The sequence below is a fragment of the Oratosquilla oratoria genome, chromosome 30 (assembly GCF_046742065.1).
Source record: "Oratosquilla oratoria isolate Oo_2021 chromosome 30, ASM4674206v1, whole genome shotgun sequence".
NCBI lineage: Eukaryota > Metazoa > Arthropoda > Malacostraca > Stomatopoda > Squillidae > Oratosquilla > Oratosquilla oratoria.
Genome location: NC_134806.1, coordinates 15,368,769 through 15,388,222, shown reverse-complemented (window position 1 = coordinate 15,388,222; position 19,454 = coordinate 15,368,769). Strand labels below are relative to the sequence as shown.

The 19,454-nt window shown below is 39.5% G+C and overlaps 1 protein-coding gene across 6 annotated transcripts in view; it reads left to right on the top strand.

Annotated features, from left to right (window-relative positions):
- Window positions 1-19,454, top strand: part of LOC143041037 (zinc finger protein 385B-like) — a 97,037-nt gene that overhangs the window by 61,866 nt on the left and 15,717 nt on the right. For 5 of the 6 annotated variants that reach the window (XM_076212630.1, XM_076212634.1, XM_076212632.1 and 2 more), the window contains 3 exons: window positions 2,871-2,960; window positions 5,619-5,874; window positions 18,456-18,536. In XM_076212630.1, coding sequence (XP_076068745.1) covers window positions 2,871-2,960; window positions 5,619-5,874; window positions 18,456-18,536 — 427 coding nt within the window. The remainder of the gene's footprint in view (window positions 1-2,870; window positions 2,961-5,618; window positions 5,875-18,455; window positions 18,537-19,454) is intronic. The other variant, XM_076212633.1, reaches the window with a different exon arrangement.

The following is a 19,454-nucleotide window of genomic DNA, read 5'->3' as shown; positions in this document are numbered from 1 at the left end:
TATTATTTGTCACAAGCAGTCAAAGACCTTTAGGGTCACAAGAAGAAAGGCAGCCTTTTTTGGCCATTACAGAATACTAAGTACAGTGTATGGACAGAAAGGAGAATGGCTGATGGTCTTCACTTCCAGCCTCTCCTGTAAAATTTGACACCTCAAAAGTAGGTAATAAAAAATATCTTACAAAGGCAAAGGATTACAAAGGCAAAGCAGGCCGACAGGAGACCTTTTGATCCATATCTAGGTCGGATGCAAAAAAAAAAAAAAAAAAAAAAAAAAAAAAAAAAAAAAAAAAAAAAAAAAAAAAAAAAAAAAAAAAAAAAAAAAACTATAACAATGTAAATAACAATTAAAATACATAAATAAATGCATTGGTATAGTTGAATAACAAACAAACAGGTAAATAGTAAATGATAATAAATTGACATATAACTAATAATAAATGAAAATCAGACAGACAAATTATAACAAAACAAAAACAAATAATATAACATAAATTATAATAATTACAGCATCTTACTTAGGTATTTATCTAAATGATTCTTAAAGCTTCGAACTGAACTACATTGCACTACCTGTGCAGGAAGTTTATTCCATTCATTAACTACACGGTTGGCAAAGTTGTTTCTACCTACCTACTTCCAAATTGAATCTATTTCCGGACAGTTTGAGACCATTGTTTCTTGTCTGATTCTCATTCAATGTAAAATTTTTGTCACTTTTGATGTTGTCAATTCCCTTTAAAATCTTAAAGACCTGTATCAAGTCACCTCTGAGTCTACGCTTTTTTAGGGAAAACAGATTCATGTGCTTAAGTCGATTTTCGTATGATTTATTTTTGATATTTGGAATCAGTTTTGTGGCTCCACTTCCTCTGTTCTTCATAGTGAACTATACGTGTGTGTGTGTGTATATATATATATATATTATATATATATATATATATATTATATATATATATATATATATATATATATATATATATACACACACACAACCACTCGTCGTTTAACGACCTACTCGGTTAACGACAATGCTGAGTAACGACGGGCTTTATGGCAGACCAATATTCATTTAATGTAAATCTCCCGAAGTTACGACGTCGTGTACGATAAGTTGGCTGAGGCAAATTTGTATGATGTTATAAATGAGCTTGTACGGTGGATATTAGCTGTGAGATAGTGTTCTGAACCTTAGGTCTATATACCATCCTGCAAGCTGCAAAAACTACCTGGGGGTACAGTATATACCGGTATTGGTAAGTTAATTATAATTTTGTAAATTATAATGTATCAACGTAATATGCAATTTTGTGAGCGGAAATAAAAAAATAAAAAAAAGTGCTAAAACGGATTTCGTAAGTAACGAAGTCGTGTCGGACAAATGGTACACCATGTTTGTTATGATAGATGCCGACGTCGAAGAAATGAAAGGATGATAAATTTGTCTAACCTAACCTGTGTTTGATAAATCATTACCTGCAAATTAATTGTCATCCGGCTCGTCCTCGTTCTCGTGGTCTTGAGAGACGTTGGCAGGCTTTTCAACCACTCAGTTTGCGGGGTATACAAAGTTCTTGCAGCTTGAAGGAATGCATGTATCTCCGCTCCATAACATTCCTTCAAGAAAATATACCTGGCAAGGTACTGTCGGAAGTACCGAGGCCGTCAATTGCCAGACAAGATGGCGTCCCGATCCTATGCTACCGACTTCGTTCATTAGCATATTTGCTTGTGGCAAGGTATTTTTTATTTCATTTCCGCCCACAAAATTGCATATTACATTGATACATTTTAATTTACAAAATTAATAATTAATCTTCTATTGCTATATTGCGCCCATGGTCGAAACTAAAAAAAATACCCCGGTATTTAATATGGAATGTCAGCATATGCGGATTTGGTCATACATGGTAATTTCAGGAACCTAACCACTGCGTTATTTGAGGGGGTTTCTGTACTATGAAAACAGTAAATAAAGCTTTAATGTACTGTATAGAAGAGGGAAAATACACGAAAATAAAGATACATGTATTGCTGGACATTGTACATACAGTACATGTACGTATATGTATACACTTTCGCTTAACAACCAATTCGGTTAACGACGGCGACGCTGGTCCCAATTGTCATTGTTAAACGAGGAGTGGTTGTATGTATATATATAATTTGTACCTTTCAACAGTTGATTTCTGAAAATCTTAGAAAGTTTCCCATAAGAAATGCATTTACCAGGATTACAGTAACTTGGTTTCTGAGATACATAATGTTATTTGTAGAGAATTTTGATGATGAGTGCTGGCAAATGCCAATTGCCATAAATTGCTGTTCAAGTTGAGTTTTCAACTGGAAAAAAAAAAAAGTCCTTCCAAAACTGGGGTCGACTTGTATGGTAGGTATCAAAGAGAAGATTGTATTAAGGGGTGATTGTGCCAGCAGCACTATATGGGGTAGAAAAATGGAACATAAAAGAGGAAGAGTTTAAATGTGCTTGAGATGGATAGTTTGAGAAACGAGGAAGAGGAAAGCAGGGATGGAAAGGTAGGGTATTGGAATGGTTTGGACACATGGAAAGAATGAGTGAAGAAATATTAAGTGTGGTTAACTTAATATTATTATGCTAGAAAAAATAATGTAATTATATTTGTTTTCTTTAACATTAAATGGCTTTGTCCAATTTTAGAAATATTTTTTCACTCCACACTCTCACACACACACACACACACACACACACACACACACACACACACACACACACACACTCATACTTTCACACACACACACTCATACTCACACACACACACTCATACTCTCTCTCTCTCTCTCTCTCTCTCATTCTTGTGAAATGATTAAATTTTTTCTTTTCTTTTTCAGGTTGTAGTTCGCTGTGATGTTTGCAACTTGGAGTTTGTTTCTCAAAGTGTACTTGACTCTCATTTGTCAGGAGCCAAGCACCAGAAAAAGGTAAATTTAATTTTTATAACAAGCCTTTGACCATGTTAATTTTAAGCTGCAGTGTAGCTTCCTCTAATCCTATGTGTCCAAATGTGATGTATGTATATAGTATTTCATATAAGGCCCATGCTTTTGTTTTGGAAGTACATACATACATACATATACCAAGGCTTTTTCCCCCTTCCAAGGGAGGTAGCCAAAAAGGGGAAGGCATAAAAACACTCCCACCCATTTCATCCCTAAATACCCTCCACACCCCTCCCACCCTTCCTCTCATCTGAGCACCTCCTGGATGACGGGTCATCCCTGAACCCTGCCCACCGCCCTGGGTCAGAAGCAGTGTCGCAAGACACAGTACATCCACAGCAAGGCCGCTTCATTTAATCGGCGACCCCCCCTCTCCGTCCCCCTTTGCATATAAGGCGAGGACGGGGAGAAATCCCTTCGGGCCGCGTCAAAATTTACTCACACATACTACCCCACCCCCCACCCCCCTGCCCATTCCTCCTCATGCAGTCACAACATCATCCATATACAACCATTCTCCACTCACCTCTGTCTTCCGTCCTCTCCCTTCCTTCCTCAACAGACATTCCCCTCTTCCCCAAAGCCCCCTTCACCCCATCCATCCACCTCATCCTAGGACGTCCCCTCATGTTCACTCCCTCCACATCTGCCTTCCATACCTCTTTTACTAGTCTTTCTTCACTCATTCTTTCCATGTGTCCAAACCATCCTAATATTCTTTCATCAACCCTATCTCCCAGCTCCTTTTTCACCCCTGTTCTCCTCCTCACCTCCTCATTTCTCACTCTATCCAGCCTAGTAACCCCCACCATACTTCTCAGACACCTCATCTCAAACACATTCAAACTCCTTCTCTCTTCTTCTCTTATGTTCCACGTTTCTGCCCCTTACAGTGCTGATGGCACAATCACTCCTTCATACAGTCTCCTCTTCGCATCCATTCCCAAATGTCTATTCCTCATTACACTCTTTAAACCACCAAGGCATTTACTCGCTTCTCTCAATCTACATTCTACCTCCACCTTCACTCCACCTTTTCCTGCTACACTTGCACCCAAGTATCTAAAACTATCCACTTCCTCCAGTCGCTCTCCCTTAATGTTCACTTCCAGTCTACTGCCACTTTCACCCCTTGTACATCTCATCACCTTACTTTTACCCACATTTATCTTTAGCTTTCTTCTATCACATACTCTCCCAAACTCTGCCACCAGCTTCCTCAATCCCTCCTCTGACCCTGCCACAAGCGCAGTGTCGTCCGCAAACAACAGCTGGCTCACCTCCCACTTTTCTCCATTTTCTTTAACCATCTCCAATACCTGACCCACTACCCTAGCATTCACCTCTCGCACCACCCCATCCATGTATAAGTTGAACAGCCAGGGCGACATAACGCATCCTTGACGAAGTCCCACCTTTACTTCAAACCACTCACTCTCTCCATTTCTAATCCTAACACATGCTCTACTACTCTCATAAAAACTCTTGACAGCTCCCAAAAGCTTTCCTCCTATCCCATAAATCTGCATAACCTCCCACAGTGCCTTTCTGTCTACCCTATCATAAGCTTTTTCCAGATCCATAAAAGCCCAAAAAACATCCTTCCCCTTTCCTATAGCTTTCTCACATATCTGTCTTATCACAAAGATCTGATCTACACAACCTCTACCCGTCCTAAATCCACACTGTTCCTCACCAATTACTCCTTCTGTTCCTCTCCTAATCCTCTCGATTAAGATCCTCCCATAAGCCTTCCCTACTACACTCAACAGGCTAATCCCTCTGAAATTACTACATTCACACTTGTCCCCTTTTCCCTTGTAAAGAGGAACTATACAGGCACTACTTCAGTCCTCCGGTACTCTACCCTCTCTCCAGCAAACATTAAATAACCTCACCAACCAGTCCACCATCACTGAACCTCCCTTTTTCAGACATTCTGCATGACATCCATCCAGACCAGGTGCCTTACCTGCTTTCATCATCTTTACAACTGCCTTCACCTCATCCTTCCTTATTTCTCCTCCATTCTCCTCTCCATCACTCATTAATTTGTAACTTATGAGTAGAGAATAGTTGTTTAGGGATATATATATGTATATAGATTTTTTTTTGCTGTATAAATAAAGTGGCCCTGCCTTGGATGTGCTGGGTCTTGGTGCTTTGCTTCTAACCCAGGCAGTGGGCAGGAGACGGGGCTAACCCTTCATTCATGAGTAGCTAAGATGAGAGGGAAACAAATGGGTGGTGAATGAGAGTGGAATGTGTGGTAGTGGGTGCATGCCTTGGCTGGCTACCTCCCTTATAAGGTGTAGATGCCCTTTGTATATATACATGTGTGTGTATATATATATATATATATATATGTATACATCTATGTGTATATATATGTGTGTTTTTATTTGTATACATCCTTGCCTTGATATATATATATATATATATATATATATATATATGTGTGTGTGTGTATATGTATGTATACATCTATGTGTATATATATGTATATACATATATGTGTGTGTTTTTATGTATATGTATACACCCTTGCCAAAAGTCATTTTCCCCCCTTATAAGAGGAAGTGGCTGTCAAAGCATCAGTTTTCATATACCCTTTTGTAAGCATAGTCACTTGTCTTCCAGGTCAAATCAGCAGCATTATTGAACAGCCTTGAAGAAACAGAAAAAGGATTCGAACGCAATGAAGTGAGCGGAGTAATCCGTTGTAACATATGTGATGTGACCGTAAACTCGCCACAGCTATTAGCAACACACATTGCTGGCAACAAGCACAAACAGCGTGCTGCCAAGCATGGGGGCGGTAGCGTCACTGGCCTTGGCAGTGGAAGCAGCAGCAGCGATTTTATACCACAGAATCCCAGCAAGAAGCCATGTACAGGTAATGACCTAAGCGAGTCTTTGAAAGTTTGCTTGTTATGGGTGGTTGTCACTCGAGAAGGTGGGTAAGAAATGTGTAGGTGTGCAGATGGGATTGTGTCTTTGGTTTTCAGATGCATTTTGCATGTTCAGTGTACTAAAGCCTCTCACATTTACCTTTTCATGTCTTAGTTTTACCTGTGTTGTCACTTTTCTCTCAAGATTTAGCAACTTCATGGCTTCCATTATTTCTTGTTTTGTAAGTTTTCATGGGCATTTTTCCATATTTAATTTCTGTAGCTATATTCATTAGAATCATGTGCTTACCTTCTATGCCATCCTTGACAACCCCCCAAAGCCCCTTCATGTTATCATGCCACTTCTTCCTGTCCTCATTTTCCTCTTCTCTGATTTTCCTGTTTAATATCTTCCCTAGACCAAAGATGGGTATTTGGAAGTGGAGTTTATTCAAGACAGACTTTAGAAAGAATGGTCTCCTGCCACCTGTTTCCAGAACCTGGTCATCCACTATTCTGAACTGGGCCGAAAATATATCTTTAATGACTGTATGACCCAGTGACGTAGAAATTGCTCCACATTAATATATCACTGACAGTGGCAAGTTGTATTTTTCCCAGGAAGGAGTGTTAGTTATTTTGGGGTTGTGGATATGTAACCATTAAAGATCACTACTACAATTATTATGTCTCCCTCCTATCCCAACTCGCGCACACTCTCCCTCCCTCCTTCCCTCCCCACCTTCTCTCCCTCTGTTCACTCTCCCTCTCCCCTTCTTTCCCTCCCTCCCTCCAGGCCTTGTATAGATTTTTCTGGGAAGAAATGTTGGATAATTGGCTGGTAGTAGGAGGAGGAGGAGGGGAGCACTTACTGTTATTGACTGTATGAAAAGGTAGAGGAAGCACAAAAGTTGATTGAGAACTTAGTCCTGGTTCAGAGACTGTAAGCCCAGTTGTGGCTTTGCCTCCAGATGGAAGTGAGGATGTGTAAGAGGTTTGAAGAGATAGCAGAGATTGTTTGATAGCTGTCTTTTGGGACAAGTGTAGGCACTTGCCAATGGTCCATTAACAGCATAAGTTTTATGCATTATTTTGGGGACATGACATGCATGTGGACCAGAGTCATGCAGTATTTCATGATTGGAGACTTGATACATTCATATACCAAAAGGCTTTTGTCCCCTCATAAGCTAGGATGCTAAATCGAAATTTACATCCAACAGACATCCTGTCTTAGCTGTTCATGGATGAAAAGTTGTTACAGCACTTCACAGAAGGGCCTGACAGCTAGAAGTGGTTTAGCCCCTCCACATCAACCCTCAGCCCCGTCCAAGTAATGTGTAGAGCAGACATGAATAAATTCATTTGGGCTGTGTCTTTTCCTTACCTATTTACACCAACTCAACACTCCTCTTGCATCTAGTCCCCCATCTACCTCATTCAAAGTCATCCCCTTTGCTTCCCTCCTACTTCTGCTTTTCACAATTTATTTGCTAGTCATTATTCTTCCCATATCCCCATACCATCTGATGAAGATAAGAACATTTTTAGTGGTTTGATTAGTGAGGTTCTTTAATATGTGACAGCGGACTGAAGGAGTGATAATATAGTTCTACCATACAAAAGAAAACTGGCAAATATGAATCTAATGGCTTTAGTTGGAAAGGCATGTGGGAGAGTGTTAAAGGAGAGAATTATGAGGGAAATGGGTAGTAATTGGGGAAGAACAATGTGGGTTTAGGAAAAGTTTTGTTGTAAATTAGGTATGTAAGAACTTGTCTGCAAAAGATAGTGATGATCGGCCTTTATAGATCAGAAGGCACATGACAGGGTCGACAGGAATGCATTGTGGGACATGTTGCATGGGAAGGCTGTGAAGGGCAGTCAGAAGATTTACATCGGTAGTAGAGCTTGTGATGGGGTAGGAAATTGAGAAGAGGGTGGTTTATAGTGAAGGACTAAACCAAAGTCATGTCAGTTTACCATGTTAATGTTTAAATGGATGGGTTGGTATGTACACCAAAAAGTCCTCCCAATAAGGGGGTGGCCAGCCAAGGTCACCTACTCGTTACCAATCTCACACCAATGCAATATTCTTTTGTTGTCCCATTTATCTTGACTCTTTGTGGATGAAAGGGCATCCCTGTTACCCGCCCACTACCTGGGTCGGAAGTAGTGCAAAGATGGGGCACTCCCACAGCATGGCCCAACAGTCAAAGTAGGTTAAACCCCACAGCTTCATTACATGGTGACCCTGCACATCCACTCGAGAATTTGGAGAGCAGTCAAGAAGAAATTAATTTTGGGCATGTAAAATTTTCACCCATTCATAACCATTCTCCTTCCATACATATCTTGCCTTCTTTCTGCTTGATAAACATTCCCCTAGTACCCAAGCCCCTTTTCACCCCATTTGTTTATCCATCGCATATATTGTCATCCACAAAATTTCACTCCATCTGCCTCTATCCTCCAAACTTGTTATTCTACTCATCCTTCACTCATTCTTTGCATGTGCCCAAACCGTCAGTATTTGGTTGACTTATCTGCCAGCTTTCCATCCACACTCCCTGCCATGCCTCTTAATTTGTCATCAGTTTACCTCCATTTCAACTCCATTGCTAGTACTTCAAGTCCTTAATTTTTTTTTTTTTTTTTTTTTTTTTTTCCCTCCTTCTTCTTCTATCTATCTCTCCCGCACTCTCACTCTCTTCCCCCTCCCTCCCAATATATTGCCACCTAATACCTCTCGCCTTACTTTTTACCACATTTACTTTCAGCTTTCTCCTTTCTCACAATCTCCCAAACTCTGCCTAGTTTCAAGCATATTGTTTTAAGAAGAGAGGCAAATGTAAGTATACATGGGAAAAGGTGGTGGTTGAGAGGACATTGATCGTTCAGGGGAAAGAGCAGATAATTGTCAGATCATTATTTGATAGAAGCAGGCCCACTGGATGTGCTGTGTGTCTCGCTGACCCAGGGCAATGAGTGAGATGCAGGGATTATCCATCATCCATGAGGATACAAGATCAGAGGGAGGGAGGAATGGTGGATAGGAGTAGAATGGGTGGGAGTGAAATTATGCCTTTTGACTTTGGCTACTTCCCTGGTAAGGGGGAAGAGTCCTTGATATATGTATGTATGTATTATTTTATAGAAGGAAAATGGAGCATTGAGGTAAGGGGTAGATAGAGAAGTACCGAGGTAAACATGTGGAAAGGGAAGGATAAAGAGAATACCAGATGCTGAAAGAAATATGGGAGGTGGTGAGTGATAGAGGAAAATCAGGAGTAGAAGAGGTATGTATATATTTAAAGAAGGAAGCTCATAAAGATGGTATGTGGGATGAGGGGACAGAGAGGCAACAAATGGTGAGGTCAAAAGGTGAAGGTGCTGGATGAGAAGATGCCATGCATTGGTTGCAAAGTAGAATTAGGGAAGTGCATTACAGGTCACTTCCTCCTTGAAACATGACCATTCTTCTACTCCAGTTTACTAAATTTCTCACTACTTCCTACACTTCTCATGGCTTCATATATATATATATATATATATATATATTTTCTCCTTATTTTTGTTCATTTTGTTTGTTCTAGGCTTTTCTCAACCTCCTCCACTTGTCCTCATTCTTAAAGTACCTTATACCAAAAATAATCTGAGTGCCTTGCTCTCTTCCCCAGAAAAAAAAAATATATATATATGTATAATAATGGCCTCATCTCTTCCAATCTTCCCTTTGGATACCCCTATGTAGCCTTATCAACCACCCATCTCTCCACCATTGTTTTCCACATACATCTATGCTTGGCTCTGTTAAACTCTGCTATCATCAACTCCCTATCTAAACAAGTTTCAAAAATCATCTCTCCACAATAATTCTTACCTGGCACCCCACCTCCTCAATACTCCATCGACTGGTTCATCTACTCTAGCATTGAGATCTCCAAATACCATTACATTGATATTCTTCCAGAAATCTATGTACTTGTTTAAAATGGATCAAAACAAATTATTGAGCCATGGAGAAACATGAGATGCCAAAAGCATCAAAAGTGATGAAAGCTTGTAAGGCACCTGGGTTAGATGGATGCCACATGAGTGTCCGAGAAAGGGAGGAACAATTACTGGTATAGTGGATTGGCTTGTGAGGTCAGTGAAGGCCAGTTACCAGCAAACATTGTCAGTGTCAACTCCAGGTATATGGGCATGTGGCACGTTTCCTTGATGTTGATCCTATTCAGCGTTGTCTCCACAAGAGAACATTTGGCTAGGTCAAGTTGATCAAACCCATAAAGAGTTGTTTGGAGTGGGAAGGAGAGACCATGGGCACTGGTGCTGATATGTGAGTGAAGCTGTGCACTTCTTGGCATGTGCCCCTAATTGATGATGATAGAGGGGGAACAGGCAGAGTAGTTGAAGTACAGTGTGGGTTTAGGAAAGGAAGTGGATGTATGGATCAAAGATTTGTAAAAGTTTTTGGCAGAAGGTAAAAATGTGTTTTAAGTTTAAGAGAATTTGGAGAAAGCCAACAAGAAGGTATTTTGGGATATGTTTAAGGAAGGGGTTAAGGGAGGCCAAAAGGAGGATTACTTTGACTTTTCATAGGAGAAGTATACAGAAAGCACAGACTAGTTCTATCACTTCCACTTAGTCCCCACATACGACATGCATCTTGCCCATTGCCAAGGGTCAGAAGCAATGCCGCAAGACACAGTACATCCACACTGACAAATGATGTGTGGTTCTGATCCTTGAAGACAACCCAGAACAGTCCTTAAAGTGTTGGCAGAGGTGGATGGGGGTGAACTTGAGGGGAAGACCGAGAATGGTGAATGTCTAATTAGCAGAGTAGTTAGAGGGTGAGAGATAGGTGTGAGTAGAGAATGGTTGTGAATGGATGTGGCTTAAAGGGATTTCTTCTCCACAGTGGGGTTAGCAGGAAATTCTGTACAACTATTTTAGTATTTTTTAGGTATTAGTATTTGTATATAGTATACAGTGTCTTGCGACGTTGCTTCTGACCCAGGGCAGTGGACAGGATGCAGGGATGACCCGTCATCCAGGAGGTGCCTAGATAAAAGGGAGGGAGGAGGGTGGAGGGGAGTGGAATATATAGGAAATGGAATGGGTGGGAGTGGTTTCTATGCCTTTTTCTTTTTGGCTACCCCCCCATGTAGGGGGAAAAAGCCTTTGGTGTATGTATGTAGTATTTTTAAGTGGTAATACTCAGAAAGATAATCCATAACTGTAAAAACAGTATGTTCAACTTGAAGAAATGGAGTGTACCTTCTTCTCTGTAGTGGTCTGTTTTCTGAATCCGCATACCGAGTCGTCCTAAAGTTATATTAGTTACTTTAGTTACCATATAGTTTAAGTGACTGGCTGTGCATAGCACACCAAAATAAGCTTTTAACCTTGAGTGGGCAGAGGTTACTTGAAGCTAAATATAGAATATAGACTGTGCCCCTGTTTGGCCTTTCATGCAGGTTAGTCATTATAGTTCTTTAGATTTTAAGCTGACAGACTGTAAATTTGATAGAATATTTTGGCATTATGTAGAACAAACTGTTCGAGACATTTTTGGCTTGAAATTTTTTTTTGTGGTAACATTCTGTTTGGAATGTTTGGAAATAATTATGGACACACCAGACTGTGGACAATTATTTGTTGCCTTAAGTTTCATTTGAAAAGCCCACAGCTCCACAGTGGCTGGCAAGTCTTTGAGCCTTCTTGCAATTTTGTCTGGGAAGAAAATTTTTGATTGTTTTCTGTGTTGTGCTCGTGTGGGACAGTTTCTATGGAACCAGCTGATGAAAGTGGCAGTGGGAGGGAAGCAGTCACAGGTGATTAGCTTTCCATGTGTGAGAAGGCATAAGAAACGGAATTGGTAGAAATCTTGGGCCCAGTTCAAAGAATGTCAGTCCCTTAGTGGAGGTAAGGGGGTCACCAGGTTTTGAAAATAGGCCACTTTGCTGACAATTTCGTAGGGCCACCACATGCCCATACTCGTCATTGGTTGCACTGTAGATGAATTACAAAACAGTAGAGTAGTTCTCTATTGGAATTACCGGGAATGATTTAGGTCAACAGTTCCATGGTCTTGATTGTAAACATGTTTTTAAGCTATACATTCCCCGTAGTGGCATGGACTTCTCAGTGTTTGTCACCACCCTTAGCCTGTGATAGTTTGTTGCTATCATGGTAACAAAAGTATTGTTATGAATACTAAAAAAAAGTGGAGATGCAACGTCCCTCCTACCACCCAAGGACCCCTAAAAGTAGTGGGGCTTAATGAATTGAAGGAAAGAATGGAGAGGTTACACATACAATTTTAAGTTGGTTATATGTACTTGATAAACTGTACTGGACTTTGTTGGTTATCTGAAGTAATCAAACCCATTGCAAACTGTATAAGTGTTGGAGCAGTTTGTTAGTTGATGCATGGATTATCCATCTGTGAAAACTACTTTGAAAATGAAGCTCCACAAGATACTAGAGGAAGTCAGTCCTTTGAGGAGCGGGTGTTTCATCCAGTTCATTATCTGGCCATATCAGGATAGAGAGCTTAAGTACTATGGCATTCATTCTTCAGAGATTTGAAGTAGTTTTTAATTATTCAAAGGTGTAGGTTTCTTACAGTCAAATAAGATTGTTAGGCATTAACTACATACATATACCAAGGCTTTTTCCCCCTTCCAAGGGAGGTAGCCAAAGAGGGAAAGGCATAAAAACACTCCCACCCATTTCATCCCTAAATACACTCCACACCCCTTCCACCCTCCCTCTCATCTGGGCATTAACTAGAATTAGATATTTAAATGACAGTTCTTCATGTTTGGTGTGTAGAAGTCCAAGGAAAAGGTAATGTCAAAATTCTTTCAAGTGGCTACAAAGGATGTTTTGTAAGTTGGTATTGGTGGAGTGGAATGGAAAATAGTGCCCCAGTTTAATTTTTAAGAACATTTCTATTGTCAGTACATAAAGTTTAAGGAAGCCTGTGGGCTTGTAGTTTGTCCTTTTTTCTAGTGTACATCAGGTTGAAAAAATCTATCTTATCTATCTACCTATGCACCAAGGGCCTCTTCCCTTTTATAAGAGAGGTAGCCAGCCAAGGTACACACCCTCTTTCGCCCGAAATACTTCCATCACCAACTATTGTTTCCCTCTTGTCTTAGCTCCTCATGGATGAAGGGTTATCTCTGTCCCATGCCCACTGCCCAGGTCAGAAACAATGTGGCAAGACACGGTGAATCCACAGCAGGGTCTGCTTCAATAGGTGTAAACAAATTAACATAGTATAATCTTGTTCTGGTTATTGAGGTTTTTCTTCAGTGGGAACTGGTGTATGAGGATAGGTTGGTAACACATACTGGCACATGCAGTTTCAGAATGCTTGGTTTGACATTCTGGAATAACAGCTGATTTTGTTTTAGTACATGTTTAGCAGCTTAGGGAAAGGTGTTTTCGCAACTTGATTTGCGAGTTTGTGCCCGATTTGACATACTCTCATGGTCTGGGATGGTGGAGGTATTGGTGATGGTGTAATGCTCAGAATTGGATTAAAACTAAAAAGTAAGTGTAATGCTCAGAATTGGATTAAAACTAAAAAGTAAGTTGAGTAGAATACAGATGATGAACAAGACAACTGATAAGTTAGAAAGGTTTGTAGAGCAAAATGAAAATCTCACTCTTATGGGTAAATTCAACCATGGAGAATTCATTTGGGAAGAATGAGAGAGAGAAAGTAATGAAGATACAATGAACAATACAATGACCCAGTGGATGAAAGAACCAACACATTATAAAGGTGAGAATAAATCTGCAAAGCTGGGCTTTATTTTAACAAAAGAATCAAAGGTTTAAAGTTCAGAAAATGAAGAATGTCATGGGTTACCAGCCTGTTGACTTTTTGTTCAAGAGCAGTTAATATGCTGCATGAAGGAGGGTTGGATAAATTGTGTACATCTCCCTTCTCATTCCTCTTCCCTCACTTTCCCATTTTCTCCTACATGTATTTTCATTTGTAAAAGTGGTCTGTGGTTAACACATTTGTGAGGTGATGCCATCTTTCATGGTTTTACTCAGGCTTATGCAAGAATAATTATTCAACTTATTTGGAGATTTGTGACAACAGTCTTGATCAATTATGACCCAATTTTTGCCCAAATCTTAACCCATCTGAATTAATTGTCCAGCACAAACTTGACAGAAATCCATAAAAACATCACCTTTGACAGTTGGTTAAACCTATGTTTTGGAATTACTTCACTTCTCTCAATGTAGATCAGAAAATCACCTAGGCATAGATTGAAACCCAGTAGCCTCCACAATGGGGGTTTTCTACCTTTCTTCAGTCCTATCGGCGTTGATCAGAAACCAGAATACTTATGTAAACTTGAATCCTGTAGTCTTTTCACTGTGTTAGTTTTCTTTTATATTTCCTTTATTCGTGTATGATTTTGTGGAAAATTATTTTCTTCGTGTTTTGTGACCTTTTTTTTTTTTCTGTTTTAGTCATCCTTGTAAGAGTGTCATGTAGAGTGCATACAAGTTTAGTGTCATGAGTGTAGTGGTATCTTAAAAATCTTGGATAATCTAGATTCGTGAATACTAACGGATATTTTCACATTATCACAATGTTGGATTGAAGTTTTCTGTTTCCTCCCACTTTTCCTCCCTCCTGCCTCTTCTCCCACCTTGCTTCCTCCTTACTTTTTTATCATCACTTCCTCCCCTCCCTTTCTTACCTGACTTTATTCTTTTTTCCTTATTTCCTTTTTCCTCCCACCTCCCCTCACTCCTTCCCATCCCACAATCTTTCCATCATTCTTCCTTCCCTCATGCTTCCTTCCCTCTCTTCTTTCAATCTCTCCCTCTATCATTCCTTCCCCCCACCCCAACATTTCCTCTTTCTCTGACATCTTCTTTCCTTAACTTCTCATTGTTTCCCCTCAACTTCTTATCATTTTCCCTTTTTTCTCAATTTTTACCCCAACTTTTTATTGTCCCTTTTATTATTATTTTCTGTTGAATTCATCATGGTTTTCTTCAACTTCTCATTGCTTTTCCTGTTGTCTCATTGGATACCCAACTTTTCATTGTCTCCCCTATTTACTATTTTCTTACCCAACTTCTCGTCATTTTCATCAATTTCTCGTTTCCTCAATTTGATTGGTTTCTCCCAACTTCTCGTTTTCCAACGTCTTAACATTGTTCTTCAACTTCTCATTATTTTCCCCTAATGTATCGTCTTCCAACCTATTGTTGTATTCCACAGCTTTTCTTCCTTCACTCTAACTTTTCCCCCAACTCCACATTTTCCACAAACTCCTCATGTTCTTCCCTAGCTCATCATCCTCACCCATTTTCTTGTCTTGTTGACACTGCTCTGTCTTCCTGGAATTCAGGGTTGCTTTAATTTTCATCTTTATGTGTATTCATTCCCTAAATATTTTCCCACTAAGTTTCTGTTGTGCCTTAGTGAATCCACCCAGAGTGTGTGTGTGTCTCTCTCTCTCTCTCTCTCTCTCTCTCTCTCTCTCTCTCTCTCTCTCTCTCTCTCTCTCTCTCTCTCTCTCTCTCTCTTTTTCCCCCTCTCTCTCTCTCTTTTCCCCCCCCTCTCTTTTTCCCCCTCTCTCTCCCTCTAAATTCTTCTTTCCCCACTTCTTGTGTTTTAGTATTTGTCATGGGCCCCTATTTCTTTAATTTACACAATTATTACCCTCCTTCCATTTATTATCTTCTATCTCTCATTCATCTCTCCTTTTTCTAATCCATCCTCTAGCCTTTCCTGTTTTCATATAAATTCATCCCTCTATTTTGGCACTAAACCATACACCTCCATACCCACACTGTATACTGCTTTGTTCACTTCCTCTTATGGTCATACTACTGCACTCCTGACACCATAGTTCGCCATTTCACACAATTTTTTATGCTCTCTCCCCTTCTCTCCCACACTCATCCTGTATGGGGTGTTACTATAGAAGGGATTTTAGTGGAGAGCCACAGAGTAATCTCTTATAATTGAAGAATACTTTTCACTGAAAAAAAAAGAGAGAGAGAGAGAGAAATGATGATCACTTTCACTTTACTTTTAATCCTTCCTCTTTTCCATAAACAACATATTTAGCGCCTCTATGACTCTCTTTGGTGTGATAGAATTCCCAAGGGTAGAATTTGTTTATTTATTTTATTATCTTTATTATTATTATTATTATTATTATTATTATTATTATTATGATTTCTGCTTCTTACATCCCATCCGTCACTACTATCCCTCTTTTCCTATCCTTCATCTGTCTTATGTCTGGCCTCTTGTTCCTCCCTTTCCACTTTAATCTCTTTCCTGTCTCTCCTCTCTCTCCTCTTTCCCCTTACACTTCTTTCTCCTTTCTATCCTCTCACTTCTCTCTATATCTCTCTCTCTCTCTCTCTCATATTTTCATATTTTATTGAATTTATTAATATTATTATTTTATTGTTATTCTTTTCTTCCATACTTTCTTCTCTAAGAACATATGTGACATCCCTTGTAATCAGTGATGCACTAGGCTTTTATGATCAGAAAAAAAATGCTGATCATTCCTACTATCCTCCTTTCTGTTCCCTTCCATAATCTCTCCTTTACTATCTCAGACCATCAGCATATTGTCTCTCATGATACCACTTATCTCCTGTGATGTACTAGAGATATATATATATATATCCATTCTCTTTCTCTTTTTTCTTCCTCGAGTCTCTCCTTTGTGCTCTCTCCCTAAACCTTCTCTCCTTGATCCCAATCTCTTTGTTCCTCCTCCCCTTTTTCCTTTTCTCCCCAACTCTCACTTCCTATCTGTCTCCCTCCTTCTTCCCTCTTTCTAGTTGAAAAGCTAGGTGGATTTTATTCATAATGTTAAGTACAAAAAGGTTTGAGTGCATAATTCTGTTGAAATTAGCCTACAAATAAAAGAATGGGGCATCTTAAGTTGTGCATTCCTGTGCTTTGGTTCCTAGGGGGGCCCCAAAAGTTGTCCCAAATATCCATTTAAGAAAAGATTCAATTACAACATCCCTTTCAGTGCAGTTTACTTTAGATCTGACCTCAAACTAAAATAATGCAGTTTAAGACTTGAAAATATCTGGGGTTATTAGTCAAGACAATTACTAATTAACAACCAATAAATTATTTATTCACACTTTCGACTACAACCAATATTCTCTTTGCATATGATCATCTAGTAACCCCTGACATAACATCCGCAACTTAAGACTTGACTTTTTCCTGGGTTTTGTAAGTAATACAGAGGTGTATGGATCCTGTGGTCACTAAATGGGGGGAAGGGGGGAATTAACCGTACTCAAAAATGTGAATAAATCATTAATTGGCCATTAGTAATCATCTTGACAAATAACCCCCAGACATTTTCATGTCTTAAGTTGCATAATTTTAATCTGAGGTCTAATCTAAATTAAACTGAATCTTTTTTTTAAACAAATGTTTGGGTAAACTTTTGGGTCCCCTAAGGACCAAAGCCCGAGAATATACAACTAAAGGTGCCTCATTCTTTCATTGTAGGTAAATTCCAACAGAATTATGTACTCAACATGATCAAAATCCACCTAGCTCTCCAATTATTTCTGTCTCCCTCTCTTCCTCTCTCTCCCTCTATCATCCTCTCTCTCTCCCTCTATCATCCTCTCTCTCTCCCTCTATCATCCTCTCTCTCTCCCTCTATCATCCTCTCTCTCTCCCTCTATCATCCTCTCTCTCTCCTCTATCATCCTCTCTCTCCCTCTATCATCCTCTCTCTCCCTCTATCATCCTCTCTCTCTCCCTCTATCATCCTCTCTCTCTCCCTCTATCATCCTCTCTCTCTCCCTCTATCATCCTCTCTCTCTCCCTCTATCATCCTCTCTCTCTCCCTCTATCATCCTCTCTCTCTCCCTCTATCATCCTCTCTCTCTCTCTCTCTCTCCCTCTATCATCCTCTCTCTCTCCCTCTATCATCCTCTCTCTCTCCCTCTATCATCCTCTCTCTCTCTCTCTCTCTCTCTCTCTCTCTCTCTCTCTCTCTCTCTCTCTCTCTCTCTCTCTCTCTCTCTCTCTCTCTCTCATACATACTTGCTCTTTTTCTCCCTCTGTTCTTCTCTCTACTTTCTTTTCCATCTCTCTATCTCCTCAACTCTCTACTCATTCTTTTCCCTCTTTTTAGCTTTCACTTTCTCTCTCTCCCCTCACTCTCATTGCTTCCCACTCTCTCCTTCCTTTCTCTTTCTTTTTGTCTTCCTGTCTGTCCATATTCTTTCAAGCTCACAAGCTCTCACTGTGTGCAATTTTATTCTTGTTTACAGTTCTCTATTTCATAATTGCACCAGATTTTCATCTTTATCTTTATTTCCATGTTTATTCTCATAGCCTCCATTTGTCCTTTCATTTGTATTTTTCACATCTGCTTGAGGCTAAAGTTGATTATTGAACACATGACATATAATCAGTTTTGACCCATGTCTCATTTAATTATATTGGTCACAATATCTTGCATGGATTCATTGATCAATTGATAGATTGCTAGTCATTTTTTATTTTCTTGTTTCTTCATAGATCCTCTGCCAGTGATGTTGCAAGTCCTCCCCCCTAACACCCTTGCGCTTCTCTGTGTCCTCTCTGCAGGACTCCTTGCATGTACGTAGACTTGTATTTTTGGTGTTTTTGTTGCTTTAGCTGATTTTGTCATTAGCCTTATGGTGAATTTCTCAGGTGTTTTAACCCCTAGGCTGCTTCTCATAAATAATCACACACGAGTATTGATTTTTGGAGGAATTAAACCCATGAGTTTTCATGGTTAAGTCTTTCAAGACATTCACAAACAACTGAGTATTGATTAACACCACCAAATTAAACCTATAAATAGTCTTGGATATCGCCAAATGCTAATCTTTTTAACATTTACATTTTTTTCTTGTTCTTTTCATATAAAACCAGAATCTATATGTGCATGTTATAAAGTGATTTTGTCTCCATTTTAGATAATCCAAGTGATGTCATATGGTGCACTAGCAAAATGGAGCAATGTTGCATGTATGCCACATGAAGGGTGCTGGTTGCCAAGGGGTTAACGTACCTTCACCATTCTTATGCTTTGTCCACCAAACACTCCTCTTAACTAATTCTTCACCTTAGAAAAAATCATATTTAGAATCATATTTATAATGTGTTTTTCTAAGTGATTTACTTTATATAGATAGCACTTGCAAAGTAGGGCAGGGGAAGTTCTAAATGTTTATCCAAATTTGCGGAATTTGAATTAATATATTGTTGGACGTCTTTACAAATAACCATAAGCCATATAAACAACATGTGCACACACACACACAATCACTTTTACTCAAGAAATATATCCAAATGTTTAGAAAGATTTCAGATGCATTGGATTGGTCTTCACGTTCAGGGTGCTACATTTTGTTGTGACTGACCCAACACTATTCAGAATTGGGATGGATCTTGGTCTGATTGAGACCCTGGTGAGGCTTTATTCCACTCCAGACTTACATAGTAAAAACTGTGTGTCAAAACAAAATTTGTAGTGTGCCTAAGGATTGG